This window comes from Stegostoma tigrinum, chromosome 10 (genome assembly GCF_030684315.1).
Source record: "Stegostoma tigrinum isolate sSteTig4 chromosome 10, sSteTig4.hap1, whole genome shotgun sequence".
Lineage (NCBI taxonomy): Eukaryota > Metazoa > Chordata > Chondrichthyes > Orectolobiformes > Stegostomatidae > Stegostoma > Stegostoma tigrinum.
In genome coordinates, this window is record NC_081363.1 from 75,373,838 (window position 1) to 75,389,574 (window position 15,737).

A 15,737-nucleotide genomic window follows, 5' to 3' on the forward strand; every position below is an offset into this window, starting at 1 on the left:
TGATTCTGACATGATGTATCCGCTCATGAAGTTTGCCTTGAAATGTTGGTGCACAGTTTTGGAGCATTTCGTCAGCTTAATCCACCGGGTGCTCATTTTTGTTTTCTTGTTGAGTTTTTCCGATATTGAACTTGTTTAGACAGTTTGGTCAGATAGGAGACTGAAAATTCATGAGGCAAGTTGGGTAATTAACAATGAATAGTCACCACTAATTGACAAATTGCTGTTGCCCGGCGTGGATTTCGCCACATCACTTGTGAAACATATCAAAAAAAGGCACAAGTTGTTCCCAAGATCAAAGAAGCTGCTTGGTCTGCTGTGTTCATCCATCTCCACACTTTGTTATCTCACTGTATTTGTTGCCTGAGTCTGCCACATATCTCGCCATAGTCCACATCACTCAGACTCCTGAAAAAATTACCTCAATCCCTCTCCTTCTTAACCAACACAAATCAAACCAAATCCTGTGCGTAATTTCTGCACTTTCGAATTCAGATTTCCTTCATAATAGCATAGTTATAATGAATGGGCTTTGCACAGAGGGTTTGCACAAATATATACACTTTCAAATTAGGAACAAGAGTAGCCCTCTTGGTACCTTAAGGCTGTTCTCCTTCTAAATAAAACCAGCACTGATCTGATTACTTAACATTCCTTCCTACTCCTAAGAAACTTACCACCCTTTGTATACCAAGAAACCTTCCCATTCCTCACTATTACTGCTCTTATCCTGTTGCCAGAAGCCTTTGTGTTTAGCAGGGGGCCAAACTGTGTTATGTTAAGAGCATGTGGTTCAGTCAGCGCTCTCTTCCTATAATAAGTCTATTTCTTAAAGAGAAGCTGCAGTGAAATATATTGCTGGTATTCCAAACATAATAAATGGCATACCAATACAGACAAAGTGTTCTAAGTTGATGCATATTACACAGTACACATTAGATTTAGAGGACAGATGCTATTGTTTTACAATGAAGACCCTCAAATGTTGTTGTTAATTGTAGTGTTTAGGTGGTGGGCATTAATTAGGTCTCTTATCTATAGTGTCAGTAAGGGGCTTTTGTGGCACAGTGGTAACATTTCTACCTCTGGGCCAGGAGAGTTGGGTTTACCCCATTCAGACCTGTTCCAGAAATGTGTTGTAACATGTCTCAACAAGTTGATTAAAAATGTACTTTTAACTTCAGGGACTCTCTGTGGCACTGTGGCAATGTCCCTGAACCAGAGGCCAGGTTCAAGTTCCACCTGCTCTAGAGGAGCGTGTACTAACATCTCTGAACAGATTGATCAGAAAACAAAAGTAAAGCAAAGAAAAATATTTAAACAATATGGTGGCAGCAAAGGGTAGTTGTCCCCACCTCTGAGTCAGAGGCCTTGGTTCAAGCTCCGTCTGTTCCAGAGGTGTGTAATAACATTTCTCAACAGATTAATTAAAAAATATCTGTATAGTAGCAGTTTGGTGCTATTCATGCCCCTAATGGGTTCTGCACATACACTGAACAATTGGAAAATGAGTGATTTACTGGTGTTAGTTAAACAGGAAAAATACCACGGGTGATTTGGTGGCAGGAAAAGCCATTTGGTTGTGTGATAACACTTCAGGTATTTAAAGAGAAAAATTGCATAGTAACAGTCTGAAATTGTTTGGTTGGGAGTTGCATGTTTGTAAGTATGTTTCTGTAAATACAAATGTGAGCATTTGAATGTTGGGTTCCAGTTCTTTTTACTGCCTGGCGATAGAAGATCACTTTCAGAGTGGAACATAATCAATTAGCTCGGGTGTCTGGTCATGAGGAATTGGCAACAGTCCTACAAAATTTCCAATAGCTTTATTCCAATGGTCAAAGTCAGCAAATGCATCTACTCGTGGCATTTCCTACTCTGCACCATCAGTTTCTCATACTGCTCAATACTACACGCCAGCATACAACCTTCAGCATTCTGATACTGAGGACTAGCACCTAACATGCTATACTTCATCTCACTCTCACACAAATACCAATGCTGTCAGCCTCACAGCTACCTCTCATTGCCTGCACGTACTTCCAGCTACGCAGCTGTGGCAGGCACACTGCCCATATACAACATTACATAGTCATTGACATTCTTCCAATCCTATTATAGGATAAGATGGCATGGAATAGAAAAGAACACAGTAGAATAATTAGGAGATAAGGATGTCTGCATCTCCTGAGTCATAGATTCATGAAGTCGTAGAGATGGATGGAAACAGACCCTTTGATCCATGCCAATCAGATATCCTAAATTAATCTAGTCCCATTTGTCAGAATGGGTTGGATTGGACAACACTAAGCACATTGACAATGGTGGCATCTTTCTGTCCAGTGCACCTTCTCAACCTTCATCCAGCAATGCTATTGGGAGAAAGCTGCTACATGAGATTGCAGTAGCTAGGCTAGAGGGAGAAGATGGTTCATTTCGTGTTTCACCACAGGGTGAGGTCATGAATGAATTCTGTTACCAAGAATCATATGGGGATCTTAATGGGATGGTGCCTGGGAAAATGTTAACAAGAACATGTTGAGACATTTGACTGGATAAGAAGCAGCCCCTTATCGCCATTAATGAACATGGAGTTCAGATTCAGATTCACACTGGCAGAGGGCACCAAGCAGTTTGCTCCACATCCCTTTTGTGCTGCAGTCCCAGTGGCACTGTCTGTACTGTTCCAATCCCTGTTCTAACCTTGGAGTGGTAGGTGACCTAAACCTCTGCTCATACTGTGAGGATGCAACCACACTCTCCAGCAAATCCATCAACATACCACTGCACCTTCAATTGCATTCCAGAACACTTCCAGTCTCTTTGAATTAGCAGAAGTTCTTAATAATTACTTCATCTACAATTTGGATATTTCCCCCTTGAAGGATCATGGGTGTAGGCTCTACCTTGCTGTTGAGCATGCACTGTTTGAAATTTGACAAGTTAATATGCTGCCTGGGACCTACCTAGTGAAAATGACATAATCTGGCATTGCATCAGCTGGTTGGGCTTTCAGACAGCCTTTTGATGGACTTATCTAATGTCCATGCACACTGGAGGCAATCAGTAGTTCAACTCACCACAACAAAGCCAACAATTTCCCATGCATTGGGTGGAATTTTCAGTTATACTGTACAAGTCTGGCTTTGGATTTGGAGGTAGGAGTCACTTTCATTCAGGACGAGACAGCTTACACTATGCATGTCAGAGGAGAATGGCAAAGCTTGATGCGACCAGACAGGAGGTTGTTGCCCACCCCATTCCCCTACTCTTCCCAAACCCCTTTGCACCCCTCTCCTGCCCACCCATCCCCCACCTTCCCCTAAAGGTACCTTCTAGAATTCAAGGTCCAGGTACAATATCAGAAAGACATTTGAGCAACCATTCACTTGGTGCAATCCGGGAAGCCTCATCAGTCCCAGCCACCTCCCCAATACGAACAGGAGTAGGCCATTCAGCCTCTTCAGCCTGTTCCACCATTCAATGAGATCATGGCTGATCTGTAGCCCAACTCCATATATTTGCCTTTGACCATATCCCTTCATACCTCTGCTTAACAAAACATTATTTATCTCATATTTAAAACTAACAACTGATCTAGCATCCACTGCTGTTTATGAAGACAGTTCTAATCATCTACCATCCTTTGTGTGTTGAAGTGCTTCCTAAAGTCTCTTCTGAATGGTCTGATCCTAATTTGCAGACTCTGCTCCCTAGCTCTAGAATCCCCAACCAGTGGAAATAGTTTATCTTTATCTACCCTGTCTTTTCCTGTTAATACCTGAAGATTTCAATGAGGTTATTCCTTAACTTTCTAAGTTCTAGAAAAATGGGCTGATCTGCATAATATCTCCTTATATGTTAACCTCTGCAGTGCAGGTATTATTCTCCTGAATCTCTGTTGTACTTCCTCCAAAGCCAGTGTATCCTTCTTAGTGTCTGATGTCCAGGTCTGCTCTCAGTACTCCAAGTGGGATCTAACCAGAGTTTTGTAAAACTGAAACATAGCCTCTGCATCCTTGACCTCCAGATATAAAGGCCAGAATTCCACTAGCCTTCTTGATTATTTTCTGTACTTTTTTGTAACATTTTAAAAATCGATGTACCTGAATGTCTAAGTGTCCCAGAGGTGTCTCCGAGAAGACAGTGAGTGGCTCCAAAGTTCAGCAGTGCCTTCCTGCAAGTTCTCAGGGGTGTTCACAAAAGACAACCCTGTAACCGGGGTTTGGCAGCAAGAGCCCTCCTATGGTATGATAAGATCCACACTTACCTGATTGAATCTAAATAGGCTTTATTAAAAATGACGACTTATAAGGTATGGGAAGAGAGGACACCTGTTGGAATCTTACAAAATTAATCTTCAGTTTCACGTGATCTGACATTGCTATGACAGCTCCTTTTGCACATGCTTTGTAGCTACAATGAGGCTAACTATAAGGCTAATTAACCCTTTGTGGCACACTCCCATCAGACCATGCTGACCTAGATGAAGGTAGCAGTGGGGGTTAGCACCTGTGGCGCCAAGAGACATACCTGGCTGCTGCACAGGAATGGGCTAGATGATTTCTAATGCTCTGCAATAAATTGCACCATAGGAGCTTCACGCATGGGAGCTTCACACAGTCTAACTGTGCCAGTACAGAGGCATGTCATTGAGGAGAATCACATGCAAGCCTCAGCAGTATATAAACTAAGTGCACGGTGCATGTGACAGCCATGTCATGCTGTCAATGTTCTATCAGTTAAAGAAGAGTCTAGCCACTAATCTCTTGGTGAGGAGGCCCCGAAGCTGTGATGATTATACATACTCCGGAATTGCTTATGCACATATTGGCATGAAACTTAATCTTTCTCTTTGTCTGCAGAAGAAGACTATTCATAACTGAAGGGAGTGGTCCCAAGCCACTGGAAAGATGCCAGTCTGCCAGATAATTTCTTTCTGGCAGGGGAGGATTACGATTTGGTCTGTGTAGATGTAGAGATAAATGTCTCATAGGAAGTTCATGAAGATGCCATCAGTCTGATCTTGTCAGAAGTGCTAACAGAATGAGACATTGTTTCAATAAGGGATTTTGCATACTCAACAGCTAATTTTTTTTTCTCCACTCCAGGTACTAGAGGAAAGCAAAAGAAAAGAATAACGTACAGCCTCACCATACATCCAACCTGAGTTCCTACTTAAGTTCCAGCTCCAACATTTCTAAGGATGATGTCTCCTAGCCCTCAGAGGAAGCACTGCAATTCATTCATTTGTGCCCTCTGCATGCACAAATTCATTCACCTCTACTGGTGTGCTACCTAGTTTAGGCTCTGGGTTACAATCTGGTGAGCATAGCCTGCAGGGGAAACAACAGAAAATGATACTAACATTCAGAGAATGTGTGAAGACCAAGCTGCTGCTAAGTCTCATGTAGGTGATGAGCTTCTGGATGCAGTCATGAGACCCATTGGTAATGCAGTGATAGGTTGGGGAAGGTCAAGTAGTAGCATTGTGAATAAACTATCTATGCTCTATCTGAGTTCATGGCTCTGATGTGTAAGTACTTGGCTGCCTCCATGAAAACAGTGGTGGCTGCTTTGGAGACCCAGCTCCAGCAAAATACACAGTGACTTTCAGATATGCACTTGGTTCTGATATCCATTACTATAGCAATTTGTGCTGTGCATCAAATGCAGGGGAGACGTGGATAAGGTACCTTGACATTCCTGCAGACAGCACTTCACCTCAAGATGCTAGGGAAATGCCATTGGGCACATATAGGCTGGAGTGGTGCCAACCAGGGACACCAGGGTCTTTGTTTCAGTTAACTCCAAAGAGGACTTGTTAGCCAACCTGCCCTCTGCCAGTGACCTCATCACCTACCGAAGATACACCTGCACTTGTGCAGAAGATGCTTGGCGGACCCCGGGATGCATAAGGATGCCAGTCAATGTTGTCACAGTCAACAATGTAGAAGACTGTAGGCTACTACCACCTCAGCTGTGGATAACAGGGATGCATCTGAATAGGCGATGGCCCAGTGGTACTATTGCTGGATTGTAATGCAGATAATGCTCTGGAGACCTGGGCTCAAATTCCACCATGGCAGATGGTAGAATTTGATTTTTTTTAAATGATGACTGAATCTAATGATGACCGTGCTGATTGTTGATTGTCAGGAAAAAACCCACCTGGTTCACTCACGTCCTTTCGGGAAGGAAACTGCTATCCTTACCTGGTCCGGCTTACACGTGACTCCAGACCTACAGTAATGTGGTTGACTCTTTAACTGCCCTCTGGGCAAACAGGAATGGGCAATAAATTCTGCTTAGCCAGCAATGCCCTCATCCAGTGAATGAATATGAAAAGACTTAGGTGCAGTCACAGATAAAGAAAGTTGAAGAGCAAATGGGTGGTTCACAAGTTCAATCAATGTATATAGTTTACTCTATCATAAATATATTTTCACTTATATTCTTTTGATATTTGTTGTAGTTTCATTGAACAGGTTGGTGTTGATATGATTGGCGGATTAGAGGCATTGAGCATCTTTCCACACCAGAATGTGATGATGGCCTTCTATCAAGAGACTATTTATTGTTTGGCATCATCAGTCATGTGTTTGCCTCATATAGTTCTACTAAACTGGAGAAGGGCAGACCTCCCTCAAATGGATTGTGGCTAAGGCTCATGGGACTGGTTTCAGGGACATTGAAGTTGTCTATTGAAGTGAGAGTAAGGATATTGGGCCTGCAGTGTAAAGAAATCTGAGAGGGCTCTGTAGGAAGGATCTTTCCCCTAACTGGGGCCTCCAAAACTAGGGAATCAGTTTCATGATAAGAATTAAAAAAATGACTTGACGTAGATAGCATCATTTTCTTGAGAGATGGGAGTGATTATAAGTGTGTAGCAGTTTCTTGCCCATAGTCTAGTCCTCAGTAACTGAGTATGCTCAATTAATGTAATGTGAGATTTCTAGAACAGAAAGATACAGTGCTATAGGTATAGCAAGGGAATAAGGTGATGAGTTGGATCATCCATGTTCAAGGAAAATATTTTCAAGGATGCAATTGACCTCCTCTTGCTCCTCTTTCCTATCACGCTGTGTTCCTAGTTTTGCCTTACAAAGTTCTCAGCAAATTGCAGCAGGCATCCAAACTGATGTAAGACAGCATGAGACTTTCAAGGTAGCACGGATATTGGCTTGCTTGAGCCAAAGCCCATAAATTTGCCTGTTTTCAAGACCCAGGGTCATGTTACGTAGATATAGGCACGGGCTTTTGGTGCAAAGGCTAGATCTTTTTATACTGATTAGTGCATGCAAGGGATTACACTGTCAGCAGTACTAATATAAAACAGGACACTTTATTTAAGGAAACAAAAACTGATGTAACTTAAATAACTCAATGACGTATGTCCCAAATTGGAAACTGGCTTCCAGTGAGCCAATTAAAAAAAAAACGATAAAACATAAGTAACAGTAGTTCATTTGGCGTGGATCTATTAGCTATAAGGTTGGCATGGGCCTGTCTGTCTCATTCACCATTGCCCTAATATCTTTTGATTCCATCTGTAACATCCAGTCCTGCGTAACCATCAGGGGTGACATCTCAGTTCTCCATCTTCCATGATAAGGACATCCCCCTTTTTTGAGTGAAGTTGTGTAGGGTACGGTACACTACGACAATGTCGGACACTGCTTCTGCAGAACATTGCAGTATTTTGCCTGAGCCATCCAAACATCTGAATCTCATTTTCAGCAGGCTTATTTTCTGCTCAGTGCTGGCTTTCGTGAAGGCATGCACGGGATTTCTCCTTAGCAGCAACCTGAATTCCTAACTAGTGTCATCGTCCAGGTCTCTGGGTACCACTTGTCAGCCAACAGCCAGTCATGCAATTAACACAATGCATTAAAGACTTGTGTCATTTGTGAATTTGTAAGGTGCTAGGCACTGGGTTGTGTGCACACACCTCGAGGATTTGTCTGGCGTGATCACACATTAACTTCAAGTTAATGTACCAGAAATGTTTCCTGTTGATCAAAACAGCTAGATGATCCAAGGGAGTTCTAATTGCAACATGTGTACAGTTTAGAGTGGGGATCCTGTGATTACACCAAATCCCAATTCCCTGACTGCTAGGCTCTCTGGATCTCAATGGAACATCATAAGTTCACGGGATCTTTGGAATAGATCTGTGGCCTCCTGAATACATTTGTGAGTTTTATGCTGGGATATCCTCAAAATAAGCTGACAGAAAAATAGGTTTGTGACTAAGGTGACCTTCAAGGCAATCAGCATGACATTGCCTCCCAGTCCTAGTGGTTGAAATTCCTTATTCAATAAATGGAACCTGTATGAAACCACCTCCTGGGACATTTCAGAGCACCTCCTGTGTTAATCCTTGGTCAGGCCCTGGCATCTGTCCTCCCTGGTGGCTTTCTCACTCCCGTAGCCATCTTGGCGAAGGCTATCCCATGGGCTTATGGCAATACATTCATGTGCTGAGAAAAACTGCACATTGACTGAGGTAATGTAAACATGTTGATTTGCTCTGCCTCGTACAGTACTGAGCTCCTCTACTGCATCCTCTTGTTTCTATTGTGCTAGCCGTGCCTTGCCTTCATAGACAGGCCAATCAACAGATATAACGAGCACTGACCAGGGAAACTATCCCTGATTGAAAGCTTAAAACTTTTATCCTTTCTTCATGTTTTTATCTACTTTATAAGGTACAAATCGTCCCAAAATGTACCGAGTCTCCAGATATTATTCCAATATTACTGGAATATGATCCATGTATGTTGTAGTAATGCTGATTTTGGGCATTAGACCATGGGATGGAGAACTCAGTCGAGCATGGTTCTCCATCTACTTTACTGATCATTATCAAGATGCCTCTGATTTATCCAAAATTTCTGTGCATTAGCACTGCCCATCTGAAGGCAGGCTCTTCTCACTTTGCATCAGGCCTTTCTCCAACCATTGTGATTAAAGATACTTTCTCGAAGGATGAAATGTTTTTCTTGTGAGTTTCAACATTTTTGATTCTCCCCTCTGCCATTCACCAAATTCTCCCTATTATCTTTCACCCACACCATCTTGTCATTCCCTTACCCTTGATTCATTTCCATTCCCATTTCTTTGATGGCTGATGTCATCCTTGTAGATATATATCCTTCCTTGGACATTGTTTCATCATTCCCTGGACATTGACACTTTCCCGCAGACTATGCACCACTGTGTTGTAGTGAACCTCTCTCTCATGCATCCTTTGTTCCACTCTTCGCACAGTCCAGCTTGGAGTGCTGACATCTGAACACTATCAAAATAATAAGTTGTAATAATGTATGGCCACAGGGACAAATCATTAACTACTTACTGCAAAATCCTGAACATGAAGCTTTCAGCTGGGAGAACTTAATTGGGAAGAAGCACTTAATGCTGATGAAGTGGCCTTTTAATACACAGAAATGCATACAAATGGGCTTTTCAACTCTTGTGGTTGGGAAGATTGACTTGCCTTTATAATTTAGGGAACTTAATTACAAAAGTTTATCCAGCCATCAGGACACTGAATTTTGGGCTTCAGCCCAATTAAGTTCCTTTGACCATCTTTCTTCCTGTTCCAAGAGGAGCACAAAATTCTGCCCATTATGTCTAGCATACATGACTTTAATTAAGGAAACAGGATGCTGAAAAACCCAGGTAGGCATCTGTTGTCTATCCTTCCATGTTGTCCATGCATTATTTTTACTTATACTGGAAAAGTACATATTAAGTGGGAATGCATTTTATGTGTAAGTTTTTTTATGTCTGAGAACTTATGATACTTGAAATTCATATTGATCCATCTATTGACTCAGTGTGTAGCTTCCATAGAAGTATGAAGTTGTATGTATAAACAAGCATTTGTTATCTGCCTAACCACTACCAATTCTAAGCTGCTACTCCACATCCTGACAGATGGGTAATACTGCTGGCTGTTTGTTACTCCTAGGTATAATACATATACAACATGTTGATTCATAATTCTATAAACACATACCAGTCGCAAACTTTCCTGACAAATTAAGGGCAATTTATTTGTCAATATATTTCAAGGCATTATATTTTATAATCCTTCTGTGTGAACACCATGTATCAGTAACACACAGTACACTAGCAGAAGGCAAACACACTAAACATTGCATAAAATTATCTAGTGTTTGTTTCATTACTTGGTATGGAAGAGTACAGACAAGAAGGTTTCACTCTCTGGTCTAAGTTGAGTTATCAATCTCAGTTGGGTTCATACATTTTGCATCAGTCTTCCTGTTTTCATTGAGTAAAATAGGAACAATTCAGCCATTTAGTTCATTGAGGTTATTCTGCCAATCAGTGAGAGAACTATTTTGCCTCCTAACTTCTGCCTGCCTTAGCCCTGTATCACTCAATACTTTTAGTTAATGAAATTATCAATCTCAGATTTAACTTTAACAATGGATCTATCATCATATACCATTTGCAGGACAGAATTCATCTTTCAATACCCTCTATGTGAAGAAATATTTCCTACCTTTCTCCAGTTGGTCCCAATTCTAACTTTAAAGCCATGTATTAGTCCTGGACAAGGAGGTATTCAATGGATGGCATGACTCTGGGAATTTCTGTGGAATAAAGGGACATTGGAGTGTTTGTCCATAGCTTGCTGAAGGCAGAAGGGCATTTTAGTAGGGCAGTGAAAAAAATATAGAGGACACTTGCCTTTATCAATTGAGACATAGATTACAAAGCAGCGAAGTCATAGTGAAGTTCTATCGAACGTAGGTGAGATCATAGAGTACAGTATGAAGTTCTGGTCACCACATTATAGGAAAAATGTGATTGCCCTGGAGGGGTGCACAGGAGATTCACAATGGCATGGAAAATTAAGTTAATAGGAAAGGTTGTATAGGCTTGGTTTGTTTTCAGTGGAGCAGAGGAAACCGAGGGGCAATCTCGGGCTTTTCCCCGAGTTAAAGGGTCAGTCACAAAGGGACACAGGTTCAAGGTGAGGGACAGGAGGTTTTTAGTGTGCGTGAGGAAAACCTTTCTTACCCAGAAAGTGATGATGGTCTGAAATGCATTGCCTGGGAGAGTGGTACAGGTGAATGGCCTCACATCCTTTAAAAGATATCTGGATGAGCACTTACATAAATGATTTGAATGAGAATATAGGAGGCATGGTTAGTAAGTTTGTAGATTACACCAAAATTGGAAGTACAGTGGACAGCAAAGAAAGTTACCTCAGAGTACAACAGGACCTTGATCAGATGGGCAAATTGACCGAGGAGTGATGGATGGAATTTAATTTAGATAAATGTGACGTGCTGCATTTTGGTAGGGCAAATCAGGACAGGACCTTTACGCTTAATGGTAAGGTCCTGGGGAGTGTTGCCAAACAAAGAGGCGTTGGGATGCAGGTTCATAGTTCCTTGGAAGTGAAGGCACAGGTAGATGTGACGATGAAGAAAGCATTTGGTACAATTGCCTTTATTGGTCATTGTATTGAGTTTAGGGGTTGAGTGGTCATGTTACAGTGGTACAGAACATTGGTTAGGCCACCTTTGGAATACTTCACACAATCTTGGTCTCCCTGCTATTAGAAAGATGTTGTGAAACCTGAAAGGGCTCAGAAAAAATTTACAAGGGTGTTGCCAAGGACGGTTTGATTTATAGGGAGAGGCTGAACAGGCTGTGGCTATTTTCCCTTGAGTCAGAGACTGAGGGGTGACCTTATTAAAGTTTATAAAATCATGAGCGGCATGGATAGGGTGGACTGCTAAGGTCTTTTCCCCAGATTGGGGAGTCCAAAACTAGATGGTATAGGATTAAGATGAGAGGTGAAATATTTAAAAGCGACGTAAGGGGTCGGTCAATTTTTCATCCAGAAGATGGTGCATAAATGGAATGAGCTCATTGAGGAGGTGGCAGAGCCTGGAAAAATTGCAATATTTAAAAGGCATCTGGATGAGTATGCGAATAGGAAGGGCCAAATACTGGCTAGATTAATGGGAATAGATTAATTTAGGACATCTGGTCAGCATGGATGAGTTGGACCAAAGAGTCTGTTTCTATGCTGTACATCTCTATGACCCTATGCCATGTCATAACATTCAAGTCCCCTGGCCAAGTGCGGGTAAATGTAATCCTATTTACATGGTTTCTCACTTGTTGATACAGCCTCAGTGGGGTGAAGGGCTTCTTCTGCACTGGGCGATTCTTGATATTTCTGCCACTTTCTCATCATACTCTATTAATTCCCTGAAATGTCTTGAAAACTTAAATCAAATTCCCCCTTAACTGCCTTAATTTCCAGGGGATACAACCTGAGAATGTTTAATCTGTCCGAGTGGACTAATGTTTGAAGTGTAAGTCTATCGTATGGATTCTTGGAAAGTGCAGTTTTAAAGATGTCAACTTTGGGTTTAGTTCTGATGCCACCCATAGTTGCACAGCTAACCAACCATGTCAGACAGGTATAAAATTAACTTGCATCCAAGTGTCAGACTATTTGATTCAGTTGATAATTTAGTCAAAAATGCTTTGGTAAAGCTCTGAATGATAATAAAGCCACAGAATTTAATCACATTATCTGGGTAGACATTCAGTTCACCATTAAATTATATTTAAAGAGTACTGACTTTTGCTGTTGTCATAAGCAATATTTCTTATTTAACCAGTACCAGAAGAAACCTAACTGTTGCGTGTGCATGAAATGATTGCTGAATTTGTCTACACAGTACTCGTATTTCAAAATAATTAATTGCACTTGAAGTGCATTAGGATGTTTTGAGACATAATATCACCACAGATCTTTTTGTTTGACAGTGGCTATCTAAAGTACCTTAAATGACTACCTGAAAAGTTCAAGAGTTGGTGGTGGTGTTATGGAATACACACTAGTTTAAGTCACAGAGTTCAGTTGAGGGTCAACTGAGCTGGTGAGATGGTAATTAGATACAAAGTTCACCTTTAAAGCTACAGTATTAAAGAGGGTCTCCATTTAAAAAAAACATTTTTGGAGCATCATATCTGAAGATTGCGCTAGTTTCCTGTATAAAGAAGCGAAGAGGAGGAAGAGAAAAAAGGGAAGGTTTGTGATAGGATGAGTGGCGTATTAAATGACTAAAGACTTAATTGTTCTCCTTCCCCCTCCCCCTTTCACTAGCACATAAGCTATCACATTTCTAAATTGCCTTCGCCTGTAAGTTTCATTTTCTTTCACAGATGCTGCCTGGGCTGCCGAATATTTCCAACGTTTTCAGATTTCATTTCAGAATTCCCGTATTCGGCTTTTGCTAAAAGTGCTCTCTCGTGTTCATGGCAATAGCTGACTTCGTTGATCGCATTTACATTAATAAAATTAAATAAATAAAATAAATTAATAAATAAGTTTGCCCGATTACCGTCTCCTGTCCTGACGTTTATGAACTGATTTTCTACAAATGGAAATAATAAAAAAGACTAAGCATGCTTCCTCTCCAAAGCGTTTCGACCCCCTGTTTGCAAAAGACACACACACACACATTTCTGGGTTCGTTGACTTGGCCACCAGTTCCTCAGGCACTTGCTGAGAAAGTGCCAAGCATGGACGCTTTCCGTCTCTGGCCCAATAAGCCTGCAGTTCCCAAGGATCAACACAGCCAAGTCTCCATCTCCTCTCCTGCAGTTCAGTATCGCGACGTTTTGCCGCAGTGACCTCAGACGTTTGAAAGTGGATTGGACTGAACTTTTTTTTTCCACAACTTCCAACTGCAGTCGGGGGCTGGGGCACTGGTGGTTTGAGGAAAGCAGTGCACGCATCCATTTGAACGGCAGACCCAAGAGAGCCTGGTGCTGCCTCTGACTGGGGACAACAGCAATCTTAGCTCATCGCTTGGGAACTAAAGACACCACCTCCAGTCCCGGATTCGGCATTCCTTCACCGAGGGTGGGAAAATAAAAGCCGGGTAAGCAAAATGAGCTTTTTTTAAGTAGCGAAAAGGGAAAGACCACACGATATGTGAAGGAGCTGAAGCTTTCCCCCCGCCACCCACTTTTGTTGACTGCACCGCCTTCGATGGTGGCACCGAGTCTCACACAGAGTTTCACTTTTTTCTAGCATTCAGGCAGGACGTGGGTGAGCGTTTGAGAATGTAAAAGAAACTCGCCTGTTCGCGGCTCTGAAACTTTGTGCTCAGCTTGAAGGGATCCTTCTCTCGGGTTGTGAGCTGTCAGAGAAAGTAGCAGATGGTCTGCATCGTTTTTTAAAAAATCTAGATCCCAGATATGTGATTTTTTTTGTTATATGATTCGGCGGCCAGCCTTTAAATAAAAGCTTTGAATGGTCGGCGCTGTAAGAGATCGTAGTTGCGCGTTGAATGACACTAGTTACAAATCGAATGGGGGTTGGGAGTGGGTAAAATCAGTTTATTCAGTACAGCAAGCTTCAGAACGATTGAGTGGATGAACAGATGTCAGTCAGATATGTGGGTCTGAGGCCACTGTAGTGTACCAGGACTAGTTAGCTATAAGAATCTGGATGAATAATTGTTGATGAAATTGCCGATTGTGTAATCGAAACAAACAAAAGGGTCCGCTTAGCCAGTTTCTCTGTTTTTGGTTTCTCTTGTTAGTTTCAGAACGCTGTTTCCATTGGCGCATTACTTGTAAATATATTTGAAATGATATTTAAAACGTTGTGTCTCTGGAGTAGCGCTCTAATCTAATTTCCACCTTGAACGGAAACGTCAGGAGCTCTGGACTGGCTTTGTAAAAAATATCTAATTTAACCCCCCTCACCCCACGCTGAACGTCCCTTCTTACACGCAAATTTATTTTTGGATTGCAACACATATTTCTAGTCAGGAGAAGGTCGTAGTTTTCTCGGGGTGTTCGTTCACCTGCCACTGGCCCAGTGTGTTACTCAGTTCCGATCTTGCATTACCGTTTACTGTAGAGGCTGGATTAGAAGTGAGAATGCCAGGAACTGTACCGCTTCGGTGCTGCAGGTTGGTAATCCAAAAAAAAAATGTAGATCAGCGACGGAGGTGTTGGCAAACCCTACATTCTCTTTTCACGTTTCCGAACAATCGACCACCTTTCCTGATAATATGCGATTCCCAGGCTTATCAAAAGCAGAAACCGACCTTTGGAAACAAATGAATCCGCGTAATAAATCGAGGTTAATTTTCTTTTTTTTTCAAGCACGTTATTTCCTCGGGCCGGAGCATTCTCGTTACAATGAAAGGATTGAATGAAAATCGTTAGAGAAAGCAGGAGGACTGGTGTGGCTGGTGAATGAGAGGCATAGCAACCTGTTCCATTCATTCTTTGCCTCGATTTATTTGTCATTTGCAAAATTCATTGACGTGGTCGCAATGGTTGGGGGTGGGCGGTGAAAGTAGAAGTATACATGGGCAGGGACGGGTGAAATAGTTAAAAAAAAGCTAAATTTAAACATCTCCTGTTAAATGGTAACTTTTCGAAAATGCAAAGAAGCGGACGACCCCTTGGATTTCAGGTGCTGTGTTTGCAGGCAATGATGCCTGGATCTGGGTTGGTTGCCCACCTGAAACCTTGGCAACTTGACCCACCTTCCACCTGGCGTCTCCGTCCCTCTCCGTCCCCAACGCCTTCTGCCCGCCCACCAACCAACCCAACCACCCTCATTGGTCGACCCCCGACCCCGCCTTTCCGCCACCGCGGGCCGTGGTTGGTCAACGTCGCATGTCGATCAGTGGCGGCGGCGGTTT

At 42.1% G+C, this 15,737-nt stretch overlaps 2 protein-coding genes across 10 annotated transcripts in view; one reads left to right on the forward strand and one right to left on the reverse strand.

Annotated features, from left to right (window-relative positions):
* Window positions 1–15,569, reverse strand: part of LOC132210061 (uncharacterized) — a 56,437-nt gene extending 40,868 nt beyond the window's left edge. The window contains exon 1 of the mRNA XM_059649287.1: window positions 13,530–15,569. Within this exon, the coding sequence (XP_059505270.1) occupies window positions 13,530–13,810 (281 nt within the window). The 5' untranslated portion in view covers window positions 13,811–15,569. The remainder of the gene's footprint in view (window positions 1–13,529) is intronic.
* sipa1l1 (signal-induced proliferation-associated 1 like 1) overlaps window positions 13,726–15,737 on the forward strand; it is a 323,672-nt gene continuing 321,660 nt past the window's right edge. For 6 of the 9 annotated variants that reach the window (XM_048537169.2, XM_048537168.2, XM_048537171.2 and 3 more), the window contains exon 1: window positions 13,727–13,952. The gene's annotated coding sequence lies outside the window, so the exon portion shown is untranslated. Of the gene's footprint in view, window positions 13,953–15,737 lie in introns of all 9 variants that reach the window. The other 3 variants (XM_048537173.2, XM_048537174.2, XM_048537175.2) reach the window with 1 other exon arrangement.